The 22,127-nt window shown below is 37.0% G+C and overlaps 1 protein-coding gene across 1 annotated transcript in view; it reads right to left on the bottom strand.

Annotated features, from left to right (window-relative positions):
* CDH7 (cadherin 7) overlaps positions 1–21,797 on the bottom strand; it is a 74,195-nt gene extending 52,398 nt beyond the window's left edge. The window contains exon 1 of the mRNA XM_056483914.1: positions 21,387–21,797. Within this exon, the coding sequence (XP_056339889.1) occupies positions 21,387–21,596 (210 nt within the window). The 5' untranslated portion in view covers positions 21,597–21,797. The remainder of the gene's footprint in view (positions 1–21,386) is intronic.
* Between the last annotated feature and the right edge of the window lie 330 nt (positions 21,798–22,127).

Here is a 22,127-nt window from a genome sequence, read left to right as displayed (position 1 = left end):
CAGGAGGAGCTCAGGAACAGCTGCTGCTGTGGATGGAGCTGAGTGGGCACATGTAGCTGGCTGAGTGTTCTTGGGGAGTTTTAATGGGCCATCTTCATGACATCTCACTCCCCAAAATGACTATTTGTCATTCACATTCTTAAAAAGACAGTTTGGCAGCTTTGGGAGGTAAAAACCATCTGCATATTGTGCACCATCATGTACTAATTGCATAATATTTGTTGGGGGTGGGGGGACAGCAATACTGTATTGTAGCACCACCAAGAGCCTATAGATAACATAACATGTTCATAACAAGAACTGGAAAAAAGGGTCCTGCTTTCCCCTTCAAACTTCTCAGGATTGGGCTCCTTAGAATGGAAAAGACCACACTGTCTGCAGACAATATGCATATGGAATCCTCATGGAGCTTTTCAATATTCAGTTTTGTGTGTTTTTCTGTTCTGTTGGTTTTGGGTTTTTTTGGTGGTGGTGGTGGTGTTTGTTTTCTTCCCCACACTGTTCTCAGTCTATCAGTATTTATTCCTTGGACTACACATTCTAAATATCTTAGTAACAAAACAGCATTATTGACAAACCAACACAGAATGGATTTGCCATCTGACTCACTTCTTTATACAAAGGCAGCTGTTTTTTCTCAAATAGATTTAATTTTTGATTAAAGAAACCAATGACTCAAACCTCATTTATTCAAGTGCCTAAAACAATTAAATCATGTGAAAATAGCACTGCAGTGAAGCTCTATTTACAAATTCCTGAATGTTTATTCTTACTAGCTGCATTTTGGGTCTTAATTCTTCTCCAGAAAAGGGCCTAAATTCCCTTCCATACATGCCAACAACATTTCCACATGATCCATATCTATTCATAATGCACCATACAACTTGCTGTTATATACTAAAGCAATGTATTTTCTGGTCCAGTGGTTTGATTTATTTTGTTGCCAAGAATCACTGAAGCTGTAAGACAAAATTCTCTTAAAGTCACTACACTCTATTTCACCAGTATAATAAACTTGTTTTAAGGATGCTTCCTTCCTGCATTCCCCACATATGGCTTCTGCAAAAGTGTTCAGGCTTAAAAAAGTAGCACAGCAAACAAATACTAAAGTCCCCAGCACACTTCATAGAAGAATATCTCTGGGCTAGCAGATGTCCACAGGTTTGAAAAGTTTATATATGTGTAGCAGCTTGCAGAAACAGAACCTTCAAGAAACTTTGCTAATTCTTCTTCTCAAATTACTTCCTCACTATACCTGAAACAATCTCTGTGTGCACAGTATTAACACACATACAGTGAAGGACTGCTTATTGTGTTTTTCTTGGATGAAACACATACAAAGGTGGGCAAATATATCCATTTATAGTAAAATGAATATTTTCTTTTCTTATACCACTGTACATACTTCTATTAATTGTTATTTCAGTATAGTTTACTTATTTATTTTTAGTTAGTTAGTTAGCTAGTTAATTATTATGACCAGACAATGCATTAATACATTATCCCTTATATCACAGAAAGAAGGGAAAGAGGGTAAATGAAACAAGAAAGGCAGTAACAGAATTTATATACCATCAATAATAAAAAAATTAATGCTTTTACTTTTTTTATCTGTCCTTGAAAACAGAAATAAGAAATTAGAATACAAATATGGTAATTGGAAAGTTGTTTCTCCCGTAATGCTTTTTCTACTCAGCCATAATAATTTGGGCCTAGGATTTCAACCATGGAAAATGAGACCACATTAGAGGATCTATTTTTCCATCTCTAACTCTTTAATCTATAGAATTATCTGTAACAGCACTGCACAGGAAAAATAATCATACTCACTTCTTGTTTGACTACCATATCAATAACATCAAATTTAAAAACAAAATTTCATTTGGCATTAAAGTATTTTCTGAGATAAGATACATACTTATACTGAATGTATTTATTTTAGATTGGAAATTATACCTCCGATATTGTCTGTTCTTTGTCAAACTACTGATCTATAGTTTAGAGTGATTATCCTCTCTGCTTCAACTATCCAAAATAGCTTGCAGCATTGCTTGGCTGATAATGATTTTTCTCATAGGAACCTGTTTCCAAAGAACATTAGCACCAAGGAATAGACACCCAGAGGGTGTAGAGCTTTCTTCGTTTGTTTTCGTTTTGGTTTTATGTTGTATCAATTCCTCACATTTAATTTGCTTTTGAAAGTTTAATGCTACTAAAGATCAACTCACAATCTTACCTTGTGTGCTGGTGGGAAGTGCTGGTGGACTGGAAGACAGTGGCAAAATACCCAACTGTAAAGCAGTGTAAGTAACCAGGGCTATGTGTCTGGAGAAGCCTATAAAGTACTGGACTACAGAAGAGAGTATGATCTGTTCATTTTAATGATTAAAGACTTGCAATACAGAAAAAATGTAGCTAAATGGGCCCATATACTCACTAATCTTTAATTTTCTAAAAACAATTAAGGACTTGTTATAAATTAATAGGACTTGTTATAAATTAATATTTAGGAAACTACCAGAACAAAACAGAATGTACATGTTGGTCTAAATACTAATTTTAATTTTAATTTTTAACAAAAATTACACTAAAAATCCAAGATAACAGTGTTTTTCATTCTGTTTTTCTTCTTAAAAACTGAATTCCTTTTGTCTTTCTTTATAAAATTCTATGTGTTGGAAAAAAACGCAACATTTGATGCTGACTTTTATGAAAGTCAACTTAAAATTGACAGCTCTCCACATGAACAAATTTGGTTATATGCCATAAATATTTCACTCCACCTGGGTATTTCCCAAAGCATTTTCATAAATCTAATCCCACAAGTCTTGCCACTAAGATCAATGAGACTACCCCTAGACCTGAAGTGCAAAATTAAGATTTTGACACAATGCCCACAATGGACATAATTAGCACCTTGGAAGGTTTGTTGTGGAGAAAGTCACAAGTGCCCAGTGCTGACAGTGGATCAAGCAAATAAGTCAGTAACAGAGAATTTGAACACAAAATTTTACTATAGCATTTTAAAATGAGTGAATTATTTAATATGAAAAGGGCAGGAATGATTATCTACAGTAAAGCATTATAGTTTCATTGCTAGCATGACAATGTAAGATGAAAAACCAGTGCAAATAAAGTGGAGTGTTAGATATCTTCATGTAGACACTTATCTTGTGTCTTAAAATGAATTCAGGTAAAAAGAGCAAAAGAATCCCTTGGTTAATTTTTTAACGTAAAACACAGGTAATTGTTGCTAGTGTGTTTGCATTTCATTTAGAATCTCTTTTAGAGTCTGGCTTGATCAAACACCCTAATATTTCTGTAAATGCTTTCCATTAACTACTGTGTCCCATTTGTAACTCTGCAGTTAAGGCAGAAGTAAAGTTAAAACACTGAATGACAAATAATATGCTCTTTTTTTCAGTAGACTATAAGACATTTTTTATTTCCTTTCCCCTGCTATTATGTGTTTCACTGAAGGTAGTTTATCATATTGATTTTTACCCAAAATTATTTCTCAAGTCCATCCATCCACCCATATATATGTTAGCTACTTAATTCACAGCCCATTGTTCAAAATTCACTTCAAAACCTAGGGAAATTTAACCTGGTGCTACATCGAATTAAACCTGTTTTACAATTTTCTAATTTAGGAAATCATCCTTATCTATGTGCATCGTGTCAGGACTTGCTTAACAGTCATGAAAGCTGGTACTAAGCATATGCCTAAGTACCTTTCTGAAATAGTGCCTTAACCCCTGTTCAAAGAGGAAGGTTGCTTTAATGAGCATGTGTGTCACATATGCCTAATTATAAGAAGCAGCATTGAAAGATTAAGGGATTCCATTACAGAAATTCACACTGTAGCTGTTCAGTATTCAGAACAAGATGAAGCAGGGTATGCACAGTAAATATGGACACTTGAAAGTCTGCTTGAAACTGTTCAGTTCATTTAAAGTGATCCTTTGTGAATACATACTTAAAGAAGTTTGATTTCTCCCTAGCTATTTTTTTTTTTTTTTTTTTTTAACCATCCAAACTTGAAGGCCTGCAAGAGTTTTCAGATATAACTGGGCTGATCTCAGGATAGTAATTCATATGTTGATAGGCATTTAAACTCCCAGGATTAAAGGCTGAGAAATAAATGCTCTTAATGCCCATGTTTTCTGCTTGTTTTTCAGAAAATATTTGAGGGGGAGGATAATGCCTGTTTCAAACCCATAAAAAACTCCCTTAACATGAAAAATACTAGGTTAATTGTAAATCCTCCCAGCTTAGAAGGATTTTAACAGTTCTGTGTAAAAGGGAGTGCTCTCCCAGTGCCTTTTTCTGTGCTGGTGTTTACAATGAACATTTAACAAAGAAAGTCTCATCAAATTCCTCTGCAGTCATTATACCTTGTTTCCTTAAATCATATTTTGATATTTCAAATTATGTCAGAAGACATTTATGAGCTAAGATTGAATTTCACTTGTATTTAAGATAAAAAACACAGCAAGGATATGAGATTTGCCATATGTGATGATGATGCCAACCCAAGATTTTTTAATGTTTTCACCATAGCATATGCATTAATATGCCACTAAATGCTGGTGATACAGTCAATGTATATGCCCCTGATAAAAAAAAATCGAGAAAATAGTGAAATAGAATGTGTCAATTTGCAATGTTTGTGTATACTTGCTGAATATACCTTAAAATTCAAATTGTGCAGACCTGCTCCTAATTCTGTAAGCTATCTGGATTCCACTGAAAATTTTAGTGTCTTCTTTCAAAATTACATCTGAGACTTCTGGTATTTCACATACATTGGGAATTCTCAATTTCCATAGAGACCCCTCCGATTATCTAAAAAAACCATGTCCTTTTGGCACTATAAAGAACATTGAAAAGGGTACATAATTCAAATTCTTATGAGGTCTCTGATGAAATTACAGCACTCTTACCTAATGATCATTTTCTTGTTATCCTCTTCTGAGTGAGCTTTGGTTCAATGAAAATAGTGCACAAAGTGCACAGTAGCACTTATGAGAATACTCCCTGCTTCTGAAACATTGTGGTGAACATGAAGGTACAGGTGTTACTAGAACTGTGCATTCTGCTAGCTGCAAACAAGATCAGTCAGTTACATTTACTCTCATCTACCCCAAATGTTGCTACTCAAATGACTGCTACTATTTTTTCCTGTCATATTTCTGGTGTACCATCAAACATCTCCTTAAAGGATCTTTTATTATAGTACCTGCTTGTTTTATTATAGAACCTGGTCCATTTTATAACTAAATCTGAAAACAATTAATTACTCCTGCAGATTAGAGTTTAAATCACTATAATACTTGCCCCCAGCACCCAAGACTGATCTTTGCTAAGTTCCATTTGACACAGAATGTAAACTTTCCACCAGATTGTCTGAGCACTCTCAAAGCTTAATTGATCCAATTTGCATGTCTCATCCTGGCAGAATTGTGCATAATTTCTATCCTCTTGGACTAAGTGAGCACAATCTAATCACTTTGTGTACAAAGCAGATGGAAAGTTTCCAGCTCCTTTGCTATCCCCTTGCATACATTCATATTAAAGCAAGCCTAATTTGACAAACAATCTGATCTTTCTGTATTTTTATAGGATTACTGTTTTATTGATAGGCCTTCTGGCACCAATTGTAATGTTCAGAACTTTATCTCAAGGCATTTCCACTTTTGTCTCACACCTTCTGTGTGGTCCATTAAAATGATCATTTCATTTACAAAAGTCCCCTTAGGGAAGTTCTGTAAAGCTTGGTGTAAATCAGAACAGCTCTATGCACTGAAAAAAGGTACTATTTCTATTAATTGAAGATGCTGAATTTTTAAGGAAAAACAAATAATTAATTATACCCCTATTCATTAGCCTCTGAGCCTTGTACACTAATAGATACTAACAAACTTTTGTATCTGTTAAAAAGAAAATGTTATTTTCTGTAAATATTTTTCAAATAGTAACTGTTTCTGCACATGAAACAAAATTCTCTTATTTATGTTATTTTGCTGAACATTTTCCCTTCAAAATTGCTCAAGTTCTCATGTAAACACAGTGGCATTTTAGTAAATAGTTATGTTGTTCACAAATAGATGAAGGTTATCTTGTAAGAAAAACACAAATAAGAGTTTATGCAAAGAAAAGTCACAAGCAGATTAGTCATATTAAGGAAGGATCTACACAATTCAAATCACTAAAATGAAACTTTCTGAAGTGAACAGAAAGTTCTGCTTCCTAATCTCGCCAGTGATTCACTGATAGAATTTAGATTCCCCTCCTGTCTCTGATTTATATACGTGTTCAGAGGTCGCTGTGTTTCTTCAGCCACACTTTCCACATGTTCCTAGCTGTTTAATCCATTGTCCAATAGCACCCCTGTTCTTCTGGGAGTTTGTGCCTGGCTTATTTTTTTCCTGCATGTGTCCTTTTCATCACTTCTTCCACTTTTCTCCTCTCCATTAATCTTTATTCATGTTTGCCCAACAAAATTTATGAGAAGGCAAAGAGATTGTTCAGGGATTTTTAAAATTTGTTTTCAGTGAAGAATACATGAGAAACTCCAAAGCATGCTGTTCACAGAAGTCATCAGTCACTGTTGGTCAATGTTCATGACAGCTCAAGATAAGGAATATCCTTCAGTTTGCTCTGCATCTACTTTTAAAACTTGTGGAAGACTGGAAGGTAAAATCAGTGCCTGTACAAGGCAGCAAAGGAGCAAGAGTACACTATTAAATCCTGTAATAATTTTTGTCAAAGGTAAAGCATGTCGGTTCACTTAAGAAAGCAAGTTTTTTTGTCCATATATACACAAAAGAGTGGTACGAATGGAAGGGTAGTAATAGTTCAATAGCAAATCTAAAGAATTCAATGTTAACTGGTAAAAAACAAAATTAATTACCCAGTTAAGAAAATTTAATCATTAACAAATGCATTAGGATGGTAAACAGACTTTCTAGAAGTGTGCAGCATGATAAAAAGTGGTAGTATAAAAGCAGCAATGCCTTTCTTTGTCTTGCATTTCAGTCTCAGTGGATAGGTCATATGCAAGCTGTTTATATTGCAATCTTGGTTGAGTCTTACCCCTGGCTACACAAGCAAGTAAAACCCTTGCTATCTTCAGATTCTTTTCTCATTTTAAAAATACAGGGCCCCAAAGCTTAAAATGGGGGTATGCAGGTGTAAGTCAGTGGAACATAGCAAACAAGTCTGTGGATGACACTCAGTTTGCTGTCTCTCAGCCGAGTTAGCTCAGCAGGACTAATGGCAATAATAAGTGGGAAAAAATTATCACTGGAACAGGCAGGTGTGACTCACACATGGAATTCATCTACTGAGTAGAACAGTATAATTTTATGCAGTCACTTTTAAGAGCAAATTTTCTGCTAGTCTGTACACAATCAGACACATATTAAACCATCATATTGTTTGTGTGAGTTTCCAAGCCAGTGTGAAGACAGGGCCCCGAGCAGCCTTTCCCATCAGAACACCTATTGCTTCTTCTTACACTCCACCCTGAATAGTGAGATAAAAATTACACTGAAATACTGAGATAAAAAATTTAGCAGATTTAAATGCTTTTGTTGAGCCCAAAATTATGAGGATGTTCTATTGATTACTGAGACATAAAATTTCAGGAATGTATGCAAAATAACTCTTACCTTGCCTTGCAAGACATCATTTATAAAGTGATGTTATCCTCTGCCAAATTTTATTAAATAGCACCTTAATGTTTAAGAAAACCTTATTTTATTACACTAGTTCTGTTGCAAACCAAAGATGCACTTTGATTTTGAACAAACACTGAATGCACTGATCATCCTCAGTTGTATCTATATTTTCACCAGGTACAAGTTACTATGAAAGAAAAAGAATCTGGTTTCAGTCCATAACTCTCTACAATGGCACACATATAACTTCTGCTGAAATTTTCTTATCAGTAAAGGTTATTTACAAGTACAGGAATGTTTGATTCCAGAAAAATTTTTGTGATATTGCAGATCATTTTGTTCACTCTAATAAACTTTTCTAACCTTGAAGGTGAATCTGCAGCATGCTTCCCCTTTATCCTCCAAATTATTTTACAGAGTAGATTTCCAAGAAATTTAATCTGAGACAAAAATTGCCAGCACATTCTGCTAAAGCCTCAAACTGTACTCCAAAACTATATTTGCATTTTAAATATAATACAAAGCATGCATCAAATTATCAGAACTGGAAGGTGGGCCACTGTCTAAAACAAGATGATAACATAATTTCAGAAGCAAAGGTAAATATCTTCCCTTTTTAATATGGCATACAGATAGAGACCCTTATATCTTTAAATCAGGAAGAGCTGTCATCAGGGTGGACATCTTAATCTTTCCATCTTCCTCACAGTCTCATTTTCTGCTTGGCAGGTATTTTGGAAGCCTGACAAAGCACCTGGGCCCTCAGTCTGTATCATCCCACACAAAAAGCAGCCATTGACTTCACTTTGTGCTACTAGAAGAAAATTGCCAAAAAAAAAATAAATCCAGAAAGATCATTTTTTATCAGACTAGCAGAATGGACCATCATCATCTACTCATCTCTGCTTACTAAAATAAGAGATGAATGGAAATTGTTGAATGTGACTGTGACTTACAAAGCATGGAACAGCATCTGATTTTGACAGGACATTGAAATTAATCTGCACGAAAAAATTCTCATGCAACCTGCAAACAGATGGGAGGAAATTTAGTTATATGAAATGATCAATGTTAAAATATCAGTCTAGAAGGAAAGGTGTCTACTAAAGTTCTGAATGCCATGGGTGTCATTATTTCATCCCTTTAGCTCCCAAGAAAAAAATTGCTTTGTAAGGTGTGAGCTGCCTACTTTAGTGGCAGATCAGAGAACTCATCATTTTGATTTTTGGCTCTTTATTTTGAAACAGTCTGGACATGGTTCAGTTACTTCCCTGGCAGCTGCACATATTTGCATCCTTCCATTTTTCTGCTGAGAGTCAGACTTGCTTGAACACCTCCAGACCTCCATGTTGTTTTTCACTTATCCATACTTTATCTTGACCCAGTAATTCTTGGAACCTCTATGTATATAGAGGCAGAATAGCACTGTATTCTGTCTTGTCCTGTGTTGTTTGGCACTCTGTTCTTCATGTTTGAGGCTTTTTCAAAAAAATTTCAAATTCTTTGGCACTCTCCAACAATGTTTTATAAGAAATGTTTACATCTTTTATTTTCTATTCATTGCTCCTTACTCTCATTAAAGAAGCACAAAACCCTGTTCTACTAGTTTTTGTCTTGATGATATTTGCTTTTGATGTCTTGTGTCACAGATTTTTGCTGCACATGGCATTTTCCTTTTTTGATTAAAAATGAATTTTACTTACCTTTTTATCTCTTTCAAATACATCTGCTAGTTAACAGATCTACTCCCCTGCATATTTCTCAAACCTGGATGTAACTGGATCTCTAGCTACCTGCCCTCCTTTTCCATCTGTGCTAACATAACAAAGCCAGGCCTTCTTTCTCGACCCCATGGGGGGGATTGATGTGACCTAAACCAATGTGCAATCCATACAGATGCATGTAGCTTCTTTAGCAAAGAGCATAGGGAATCAAGACCTAGACATGAGTGATCCTCACCCCAATCCCTGGCCTCATTCAAATTCCCCTGTCTATCCATGTGCATGACAGCAAGGTGATGGGGAGCAGTCAGCATGAATTCACTAATGGCAAGTCACACTGGACCAACCTGAGTGCCTTGGGCAATGAAACAACGACCTGGAAGGATGACAGCAGTAGATATTGTCTGCTTTGACTTCAGCAAGGCTTTCAGTGCTGTCTCTCTCAATATCTTCATAGGCCAGTTCAGGAGGTGTGGGTTGCATGAGTGCACAGTGAGGAGGATTGAGAATTGGCAGAACCAGAGGATTGCAGTGGCACGGGGTGTAGTTGGAGTCCTGTCACTACAGTACAGCCTCCCAAGGTGCAAAACTAAGCCCAGTGCTTACTTTATTTATCAATTACTTGGATGAAGGGGCAGATGTCTTCTCAGTAAGTTCCCTGATGACACAAAGTTGGGAGGAGCCGCCAATATCCCAGAAGAGTGGAGAGCCCTTCTGAGGGACCTCGACCAGTTGGAGAGATGAATGAATGAATGAATGAATGAATGAATGAATGAATGAATGAATGAGTTTGATCAAATTTTCAGTGAGTTTAGAGCCCTGCCCCTGGGGAAGAATAACCCCATGGATCAGGACAGACCAGGCTGACCTGCTGGCAAGCAGCTCTTTGGAGAAGGACCTGGGGGTCCTGGTAGGCAACAAAATGTTCATGGGCCAGTGTGTTCTTGTGGCCAAGAAGGTCAGTAGTATTCTGGCCTGCATTAGGAACAGAATTGCCAGCAGGTCAAGGGAGGTGTTCCTGCCCCTCTACTCAGCCCTGGTGAGGCCATGTGGAGTGCTATGTCCAGTTCTGGATTCCTCAGTACAAGAGAGAGCTCCTGGAGCTCCATGGAACTCCTGGGACAGGTCAAAGAGAAGGCAACAAAGATGACAAGGGGACTGGAGCTTCTCTTACAAGGACAGGCTGAGGGTTCTGTTCAGCCTTGAGAAGAGACAACTGAAAGGGGACCTCACCAAAGTCTATAAGATTCTGAAGAGAGGTGCCAAGAAGACGGAGCCAGACTCTTCACAGTAGTGCCAAGCAATAGAAGAAGAGGCAACAGTCAGAGACAGATGCACAAAAACGTCCACCTGAACATGAAATGGAATGTTTTTATTGTGCAGGTAACCACATACTGGAATGGCTACCCACAGAAGTTGTGGAGTCTCCCTGACTGAAAATATTTAAGGGCTGTCTGGACACAATCCTACACCATGTGCTCTGGGATGACCCTGTCTGAGCAGGGAGGCTGGACCAGAAAACACACTGTGTTCCCTCCTAACCTGGCCCATCCTGTGGTTAGATTGTTATATCGTAATCTAAATTCATTTTCTCATTGATTGCTTTGCTATGTTGCTCTTAGCTTTACATCAGGCTCTAGAGTGACAAAAACAAAGCACAATGCTTCAATATGTTCCTTCCCATCCCACACTTATTCTTCAGCACACTTTTTCTTCTCTTTAACTTTTTCGATTTCTATTTTCCCAAACTAAAACAAATATAGATTAGAATTTTTACATTTTCTTTTTAAAAATCTTAAGATTTTGAATCTAAAGATAAATCTGAAGTAAACAAATGTGTCAGTACAAGCAGGAATTATTTCTCAATACGAGGTCCCTCCATTGTTTCCTAAACATATATACCCTTTTGAGTGTATGCTTCATCACTGCATCCTTGCTCCATAAAACTGTTTGAAGTGGCTTCATTTGGTTTGCCTGTCAAACAAATTGCAACAGCATTTCAAACAACTATTATTTCCTTTGCCTTGGGACTGATACTCACTCAGAAGTACTCTTGATTCAGCATAAAGATAAAATAAACAGAAAAGCAATAAGGCTTTAAGATTCTCAGCATGGTAGTGGACATGAACTTGCAAAGAAAGAAACAAACATGAATAGTGCAATTTGTTTCTTACAATGAGAAAGGAAGTAACCATTTCACTTGGCTTATTTCCTGTTTAGATGAAGCTACAATAGTGGGCTTTTGTTCACAGCTTTTCACTGTCAAGAAGATATTAAAAAAAAAGAGGGGATGAATAAGAGAGCAGTATGGAGAAGCACAAGACTACAGTGTTGACTCAAAAGAAAAATCTTTTAAAAGTATTGCTTGGCTAAGCAACAGCTGAGAGGTAAAGGGTGAAAGATGGGTGGGAAGGATAAAAGTCTACATAATCTACGTGAAGATTATGAGCATCCAGGAGCAAGTGGAATTATTTAAGCAGTTTTTAATATGTAGACTATATAGAATTACAGTCCTGCCAGATAAAAAAGAAACATAAAAATATGCCAAGCATTTTCCAAATGCCCACTCTGCCCATATCATGTGTATAGATTTGGTAAGAAAGACAAGTTAAGCATTTTGCTAATTTATGGCATTACGTTTATGCCATGATTATGGAAACTTAAGAAATGACCATCTGCTTTTCCCAGCTGTGTCTGGAAACTTTTTCACTGTTACAGGATAACAAGCTAAACTTCGCCTAATACAGCACCCGCCCACCTTGTAAGGAAAATGAATTGCCTGATTGCCTAGTCAGCAGGGTTACAATTTGGTACCTCAGTAGGAAGTGTTTAAGCAGCTTATCATCCTTACACATGTACCATCCAACTACCAGATTTTCCATATTTTGGAAGCATTTCAAATGAAAAATAACTTTTTGGGTTCAATTCTTCTCACACATACTCCACAGCAACAGAATTGCATGTCTCAGTAATCCTCAAGGTAATTTCTCACAATTTGCAGAAACAGGAAAACTAAATGAAACAGTATGACTTTGGCAATGTTTTGTGGAATTCATGCAGTAGAATCTTATTATATCACCTAGAAAATGACATTAAATTTCTTTCTTTCTACTCAGAGAGGGCATAAGAATTTTCTGTGATAGGTAGAATAGTATGTCAGACTGTCCTTAGTTGTTCTTAGCATACACCTTTACACCCATATGAAGTGCCACAATGCATCTCTTTGATGCTTTAGGAATATTGGAGTACTATATGAAAGGAAGGCATTATTTCTTCACTGTCAAAAAGTGGAATATGTTGATATATGTTGCAAATCAATCCTCAGTGTTCCTGTTTCACTAACCAACAGAATAAAGTATGAGTTAAAAATTCAATTTTTAAATGACCAGATATTTGTATTGCAACATCAATATTCTCAAATTGTCTCCTAGGGTCAATAAAACTGATCTGAAGATTCTGGACTAAATCTTTAGATACTCTATGAAGAGCATAACTTAAAACACATTTAAAAACTTTTTGCCTTCTTGGATGTTTAGAATTATCTCTTCTCACAGGTGAGGACTCTGAAAAGAACAGGTTGAGACCAAGCCAGTATTTTGACCTTGTGTTTTCTGGTACATGAGTAATGGCACGATCTTCTATATACAAAAGGGCTATATCTGTCTTTTTATCTTGAAGAAAAAAATAAGGCATATTCTTTGCTATATTTATGACTTGTGTGCTACTACCAAACTATGTGCCTTACACCTATATAAATAAAAATATTACTTTTGCAACAGCACAGGACTATAACATCATCAAATATTTTTACATTGACAGAACTATTAATGGTAGTATTTTTTTAATAACATCTTCAGGAAATATATTCTTCAATTTTATGAACCTATTTATTGATTTTGTTGATCAGTGCCTGTTGAGCTCCTTCATTGGCTAGATTTACATTTGCTTGGGAAGATTAAGGGAGTTCCCATTTATGCACTAAGTCAAGTGATGTACAGTTATATGTTCAAAACATTTATTTATATCAAGTAAACAATCCTCCTTGCTGTTTTTAACTGTTTAATCCTCCTTCTTAAAACCTTGAAGTTATGAAAGATTAGGCATTATGACATGCTCAAACTTCTGCTGTTGGTATAGGCTGGTGCTTATACTATGTTTGGACAGAATTAGAGTTTTCCTACAGCACACACTCCACTGTCTTTTCTAAGAGCTACTTGTCTCTAATTTACATGACAGCAAGTGTCTCTTCCAGAGCAAAAGTGACAGAGAAGGTGCTGATAGCCTAAGGTAGCTAATAGTTATCCTAAAATAACTGAGCAACCTAGTGTATTAACATCTTTCTTCTCTCAGCACTTTCACCATTAGCACTTTGCTCAGCTAATGCATAATGGTGAGAGAAAAAAATTATACTGAAGAGATTTTCCAGTGTATTCGTGTAAAAGCCAGTTTATTGTACAAAAAGGAACCATTCCCTGATCATTTTTTCAGGATCTTTAATTATATTGTCCCTGGTCCTCCCTTTAAATGGTTAAAGTTAGCACTGAAAGATTGACATATGTACACAGGTTCTATTTTATAAAGTGATTTTTGGGGGCAAAAAAGGGTGTGAAATGAAATTAAGAAGTGCAGTACAATATTTTAAAAACAAATGTGAAGCAAAGAAGAAATTCAGCAGTAGAATTATGACAAGGCAGCAACAGTCCTGGCAGCACTTTTAGACAGTGACACATGGAAAATGCTTAATACTTGAAATGAATGTCCAATCAGTCTGTAGACAGACACTTATGGCTAACAGAAGATGTATAAGAAAAAAAAGGCAGTATGAAAAAAGTAGTGTGTCTTGTAACAGGCTACAAGACATAAAACTATAAAGTGTATGCAGTCTGATATTTTGAAAGCAATTGGAAAACATCCTTTATCTTAACTGGTCTAAAAGAAGATGTATCCTTGATATATAGATATATTAAATAGGCCTGCACTTAGAAGTTTCAACCAACTTGTCCTCTATAAACATTGGGAAGTAAAGGCAAAGAAAGGAAAGTAAAGGAAAGAACTATCTATTACATGTTCATAATGTTTTAAAATGTTATATGAGTCTCATTTTCAGAAAAATAAATATTCTATCTTCATAGAAAACAACACCAGTGACCCACTGTTCTCAAACAGTGTTGAACACTACAGTTCCCTGAATTCTGCCATTGCTTCTTAGCCTGCTATTAGTTCTTGCTTTAGAAGACCACTGCCTCAGAGCAGGGGTTGTGTTTGCTTGCATTTCAGCTAGCAAAATAATTCATAGTCTAGCATAATAATTCCTTAGTCTTAGAACAGTGCAAATACTCAAAGTTCCTGATAGCCATAGTTTTTACAGTGCTGTATTTCCAATGTCATTAACACAGAACTGTGAGACAAGAGGACGGACATAAAACTGGATGCTGGATGACAGCCAATAACAAGAACTAAGGGACCAAGTACAATCTCAGAAGATGAAAAGGAGAAGGAATGTCAGAACATCACTAAAAATGTCAGCTGAAGCAGCATCAGCTTCACTGACACCAGAGCTCTGAATCTAATGCTCTCCTGAAAATAAGGCATTTTCTGATAACCAACCAAGCATAGAGGAGCCTCTCATCTACATATAATTGCAAAATTAGCTTTTACTCTTGCTTTTCTATTTTGTCAGAGACTCATAAAATTTAGTTTTAAATAATGACCAAAAGACATCCAGAGCAGAGCAGTGCAGGTACAGCCTCTCAGTCTGCTGAAATACAGAGCTGGCATTACAGGATTACATAAATAGCTTGGCTGTGCCATTGAACGAAAAATTGCCAAGAGGGCTGCCTAATTTACTGATGTTGTCATCACCTTCACTAACCTTCCTCTTCTGTAATGGCACGTGTTAGGGATCAATGCTCTATATTATAGAAAGAGATCAAAAAGCTACATGTTCTGGTTCAGTATCCAACTGTAAGTCTTTCAACTCTATTATCACTTCTAATAATGTAATTACATACAAATTGTCTTTTAGTGCTTGGGCTTGTGAAATTGTCACCACTTTAAGTCCCTGGCATAAAACCTTCTCCAGTATCCATTCAGCTATGAGAGAAAAGGACTTCTGGTAAAGAGGGAAAGCGGAAATTGCACTGTAGCTGTGCAGGCTGATGAAATCAACCAGGAAAAGGCAGCAGATTTTAGGTTATCCTTTTGGATAATTCTTCCTGTGTACCTTAATCTCACCATTCTCCCCAGAGACACTTTAGCCCCGCATGCGAAGGAGGGAACATTTGGACTGTCAGTCATCTCTGCTATTCAGGGTAATCCACATAAATTACAGCATGAAATATTACAAAATCCACAGTGACTGTCCAATGTGTGATGTTGGGAGTGGACAGAAAAAGCTGAGATGGAAAGGTATGCCTGTGCAGTATGCATCATTATCCCAAGACCTATTCAATATACAAAGTAAGTAAGCAGGACTTAAACATTTTGTCTGTTTGTTCATTCCATTTGCAGTACTTGTGGTAGGAAAATACTTGACAGGAATGGCATGTCCCATTTTACTTGAAAGGTCAACTGTTATCAATTTTCATAGCACAGAAAAGCAGAGAGTTCCTGAGATGGATAAATATCAGAAATACAGCAGATTTGCTTTTTCCCTTTCATAAATGGCCTTCTGGGAGTATATAAAACAACAGTGCTTCAAAGATTATGATAAAAGTAAAGATAACACAAATATAAAGGGAGGAAAAAATATAACAAAGGGGAAGAAGGTTTTTTCTGAGTTATTATGCTGTCTGTTTTCCACACAGAGGCCACAAAGACAGATAAAAAATAGTTGGTCTGAGTTTGGTTCGTTTGAATGTTTTTTTCCAAAACTACTTGGGGTGGAAAGCGACCAAAAATCTGCAGAGCTGTGGGCACTCTCAACCAGGAGCTTACTTGCAGAGCAGACATGAGCATTTACCTTGCACAGGATGCTTGGAGGGAACAAACCACAGACTGAAGCTGAGCAGAGAGCCCTGGTCCCTGTGGGTGCCTCTGGAAGCAGCAGGAGGGTCAGATCCCCCCAGGGAACTGCGCCTGACTAACCTCCTTCTTCACTATGTGCAAATGAGGCAGCCCAGTCCTTTTCACCTATATTTAGCTTTGCAATGTCACCCCATGTCTTCTCCATTTCCCAAAATGTCAATAATATTCTCAAAGTTCAGTCTGAGTTTGACTGAGTGGCCAGCACTTCCACAGTACTCACTGCCTTAAAGTAGCAAAGACACTTTTTATTCAACTCAGTCAAAATTCATCAGCCACATCTGAAATAGGCTATGATTCTATGAAAAGAACTCTACTGATGACTGCATCTGTATGGCCTGAGACAAGGTCACACCACAGATAAATATAGAATGTGAGTAATTCTGTCACCTTGTTGATATATTCTCCAACATTTTTGAGAAACAAAAGATTAACACAAATCCCAAGTATCCTCCCCTATCCAGCCTCTGTCCCTCCAAAATGAGGAGGCTGGAAAAAGCTAACCACTCTCCATGCTAATAATAACCTAAACTTGTTATATGGCTGCTTTAAAAACCCTTTCCCCACCCTGCCTGTAAATTCTCTTAAAACTTGTAAAACCTGCAAATTCTCTTAAATGACATAATTTTATAGGAAATAGCTTAAGTTCTCTTCTTTTTTTTTGTGTGTGCCCCTCATCCTACTCCAGGAAATCATAATGCAAATATGTACTTTGCTATAGCTTTTATATACTTTTGCCCATGTTTGAAAATTGAATCCAACAGGTTTATTTACCTTAAAACAGTCAGAAGAGGCAGGTAAAATTGTGTTGGAAGACAATGATTGAGAAATCTAGGAAACTACATGCTCTTAGTTCACTCATTTAACCTTTTTTCCTGATTTTACAATCTAGAAAATGCAGGTTAGGACTTACACTTTACTTAGTCTTACATTATAAATAAAAAATAACACTCAGGGCAACTTACAAGTTCAAAGTATTATTTTTGAGAACTACCAGTGAACCTCTCAAAGTTACAAACACATTTCTTGGGTTTGTGCTCAGTCAAAAGTCTCTTTCTTTTATTTTCAGTCCTTCACGTGTTAGTGAGATCTCAAGGGAAGAGTTCAACTCAACAAAAAGCTTGAAACTGCCCTGTAACTGTACCTAAATTTAGAGCCATTGGAAAAGGAGAGTTGGTTTGGATACAAAAGAAAAACAGTGAAGCCAGCTATCAATCAGCATCTCTCATGGAGTTCAAAGACTTGTTTCTCTGCTTCGAGTTTATTTGTGGCTTCTTTTGTTTGTTTGGGGTTTTTTAACTTTTTAATAAGAAAAATGAAACTATTACTGGCAGAGATTTTGTGTCATTATAATGCTTTTGATAAGACTCACACACTTGCAGCAGGGACATTAAAGAAATAATAATAATAAAGCCCCAACCCACACACCAAAAAAACCCCAAACCCTGAATGTCTGATAGTTATGTAACATAACTGAAAAAGGATCAACAATATGTTCAAATTCTACCTTTACTGCACCCCTTTTTGCCAATGTGCATCCATGGAAACTTCAATTACAAGACCATATACAGCTTTTCAAATATTCAAGACAATAGGGTACACTTTTCCCTAATTTTAGGTGCTTATGTTCAAATCATTTAAACTGCTCTATACTATTTTTCCCCAATTAGATTCCATTGACGTCATTTACAAGGAAAATATGGGGTAAGGCATTTCACAAAAACATATTACCAGGCAATAGTAAACATTTTCCAGAAAACAGAAGCCAGCTATGTTTCTAGCTCAATAAGCATCACAGTTAACTGCCTCACCTCCTACATGGCTTGTCTGGAAGAGAACAGTGCCTATCCAAACAGTTTAATGCCTTAAACAGTTAAATGTTTCAGCCCTTCAAGTGAACATAACATACACTGTGCTGACTGACAGAAAAGAATTGTGTATGGTTCAGTCCACAATCTGATTACATGCTAAGCACCTCCCAAGAGGTGCTCAGAATTACATCCAAGATTATTAAAATTCATATCATAAAGAGGAAAGACCTAAATTTTAAAAGAAGAGAATAAAAAAAGGCACCAAACTTCTGTCACCTCTGACTCCTATTAGAGTAAAATTAATGGAACTCCTCCAGAGGTTTCTCCAGAGTCACATGAGAAACAGGCCCTGCTGCCTTAATAAAAAAATACATATACATTTGGGAAAACAAAAAAAACAATGTCCAGAAGGAAGGCTGCAGTATACCTCAGGTATAGATGTGAAGCCTTGTTAAACAAACATGAAAACACTGAAAAATTAAGGGAAGGACTTGTTTTACTGAGGTGAATAGGAATCCTACTACATTATTTACGAGGAATAGAATTTTACCCTGCATGATCATGTAATTAAAGTGTCAGCATGCAGACACCCAGGAGGACAGAGCTAGTGCTGAACATGGAATTAACATCAGTATTTCACAACTCTTGAATGATTTGCCATGTAAACCTAACATCCCCCAAATGCTGCCTTCCAACTAGAATTGCCTAGGGCTTTGAAAAATTGAATAGTGGCAGGGAGACACTATTCCCCATTACAGCTCCATTTGCTTGAGTGTTTCTGAAGCCTTTTTATCTCACAGCCCTTAAAAGCTGGAGGAAGGTCCCTCCTTCCTGGATGTGCTGTTAGATTGGCACCCTGCAAAGCATCCTGAATGTAAGGCAGCACAGGACTGGCCTCCTCAGAAGCAGAGCACTCTGCAGAGTCTGGTTGCTTCTTCCACTTCATTTGATGAGAAAAGTGAGTTATGCCAGCTTTTTGCTTGCTGCAGCTTCCTCACCAAGGGGAAAAAATTTTAAAAGAGGGAAAAAAAAAAATCCATCCTTTCTATCCAAATCTCGGTCTTCTCTGTCCCTACCTGCCTGCAAAGGATTTGAAATAAGAGCACCAATGTTTTTAAGAGGACAAGAGGGGGAGGAAGGTGACTGCTGCTCACTTCAGAGTGGTGTTACACAAAATATGTTAAGACACAGAAAGAAATTCACTTCTTCACCTTTTTGCTCCCCTGTGTGGGAATGCAGCTTCGGTCATGATTGCACCTCAGGAGCCACACAGTGAAAAGGCTCTACAGTGAGAAGGTTAGGAATTGGGCACATCTTATCTTACAAGATGCTCAGCAAGGACTGTGTTTCCAGGAAGATGGGCTTTCTTTGTGTGAGTGAAAATTTTTATCTGCTTTTCCTACAAAATGGATTGCTGGTACAAATTCCTGAGCCAACAATTCATACTTCTGATACAAAAGCAGACTGGGCACAGAATGTTTCAGGGGAAAAAAAAAAAAAAAAAAAAAAAAGGTTGTGTTTTTGAAGATATCTGCTTGTAAATGCTAGGACTTTTGCAAAGGACAGGAAAAAGCAGACTGTGAATCTAAAAATAACCACATGCATGCAAATATCATGTACTATAGCACTACCACAGCTTTTTTGGCCATAATATAGCAATCTACTGCATATGAAAATTACTACAGATCAAAACTAGTCTTCACTCGAGTATTTCAAGATGCTTCTTTTCCAGGAGAGAAATTCAAATTTTCAAGCCACACTTCTTTTTTTATCAATGGGAAAGAATGCCAAATAGGCCATTTCCAGAGCCACAAGAGGAACTCCAATTTGGGGACAAATTTGCCTAAAAGACAAACCCACACAGACAACCAGCAGCTGTGTGGCATCAGAATGGATACTGCTACATAACATAAAACTTTACCAAAACTTTCAAGACCACTGTAATACAAGATGACATTTCTGATTCCAGTATACCTTTCTTAAGGGTTAAATTATGCAAAATACCAGTCCCAATTCAGAAAAGCACCTAAACACAACCATAGCTGCAATCATGAAAGCAGCTCCCTATTTAACTTGATTATTCAGTTGGCATGATTAAATTCTAAGTGCTTAACTGTATTAACACAAACATCAAGGTTTTGTCTCAGTAGGATGAATTAAGTAAGCTGAAATTCATTGCACTGGTATATTTGAAGCAGTGGATTTCAGATTACTTCATCTCTTTTTCTATAAGCATGCTGTAGTGCCAAAAGCTGTCACTCCCTTGTTTTCTATGCATTTGCTGTATTTTAATGAGAAACTCTATTTATTGATTCTGATATTACCGAGAAAATGGGTTTTCCTTTCAATAAGATGATTACACATAAATGTTACAGAGAAACACAAGAGGGGGTTTTGTTTTGTGGGCTTTTTTTTTTCTTTTTCCCTGCATAATTGCTGAAGGCAGCGTATTACCCACTAGCACAAGGCAGTAAATGAGCTGAGTCCCGGATCCACAGCTGTGCTCAGCGTGCTCCATGTGCAGAGACAGGCTCTCAGAAAGAGCCATTTGGGATGCCCTGGTGTAAAAGGGCTCTGTACTGGACCCGTGCCCATCCCAGGCGAGGTAAAGCCACGAGGCTGTGCTGTGCACAGAGGACAGAGAGGCCCCCAAGGTGCCAATCTGCCAGCCAGGCAATGTCAAGGAACAGCAGTAATGCAGACATGCCCTCCTTTCCACTCATCACACCCACAGACGCCTGATTCTTTCTCTTGCTTTCATTAAAGACGAGTTTTAGGGAGCAAACAACATAATATAGAACTACTCTTTTTTTCTGGGACTACCTGTTAACTCTTAAAAAAGAATACTCATCATTATTTTCAAACAAGAATACTCATCATTATATCCCTCTTATAAAACCTTGTATAAGTAATAAATATTTTCTTTCTATCAGTGGTGGCAAAACATTTTCATTACTGTACTCTTTAAACAAGCAGTGCTAATATGTAGAGCTCTTATAGAAAACTGCAACAGGAGCCTTGCATTCTTACAGGAATGCAGTGTGATGCTCTTCTGGGCTCACTGAATTACAGTTTTTAGGTTGCATCATATAAGCACATCAAAAAGCAAGCATCTGAACCCTCCAAAGTTTATTTAAATCCCCTACCTTTCCTACATAGAGTGGGTCTGTACCCATGTATTCTTCCAGCACAAAGAATTGATTCCACACCCAGCTGCGTTTGGTTCTCGTCCTCCCTGATTGAAAATAGGGCTTTGACCTGGACCTTGTGAGCTCTGCTTGATTCATCCCAGAAAGACACAGGAAAAGAGCTAGTATCTGAAGAAAATGGCAAAACTCCACTTTGCCCAACTTCATCTTTTTTTTTTTTTTTTTTTTTTTTTTCTAATTTTCCTCGGTGAAAGAAAAAACCTTGACCAAAGCAGGCACAATTCCAGTTGTCTCAGTAGCTCTAGCCTCCGGCAGGGTGTCAGCTGGGAGTCCAGAGACAATAATTTGCAGAGTGGTCGATTGGAAGATGTCACCAATGTTGAATAGCCTTCACCAAAGAAATGGTGTAATGGGTACCTATCCGGGAAAAAGACAAGAACTGTTGTCAGAATTTTTAATTTTCTCAGAGAATGCAAATTCTTTGCAGCTTTCACATCATGCATCAAAACTGTTTGTTTATTTATTACTTTTCTCCTCATCAACACCAACGAGTTTACTTAAATCTCTCAGAGTTTATAGCATACCTCTTTGATAGCATTACTGCTGCTGATACAACTGCATTTATAGCCATAAAGTTTTATCCTGAATGTTCTCTTAATATATCTTTTTTTTTTTTTTCCAGTGTAAATACTCAAATTGTTTCTCTTTAAAATAATCAGAGTAAGTGTAGTTATCTAC

The sequence above is a fragment of the Oenanthe melanoleuca genome, chromosome 2, assembly GCF_029582105.1.
Source record: "Oenanthe melanoleuca isolate GR-GAL-2019-014 chromosome 2, OMel1.0, whole genome shotgun sequence".
NCBI lineage: Eukaryota > Metazoa > Chordata > Aves > Passeriformes > Muscicapidae > Oenanthe > Oenanthe melanoleuca.
The sequence above is the reverse complement of the archived record's forward strand: the minus strand, read 5'-3'. Positions and strand labels throughout refer to the sequence as shown.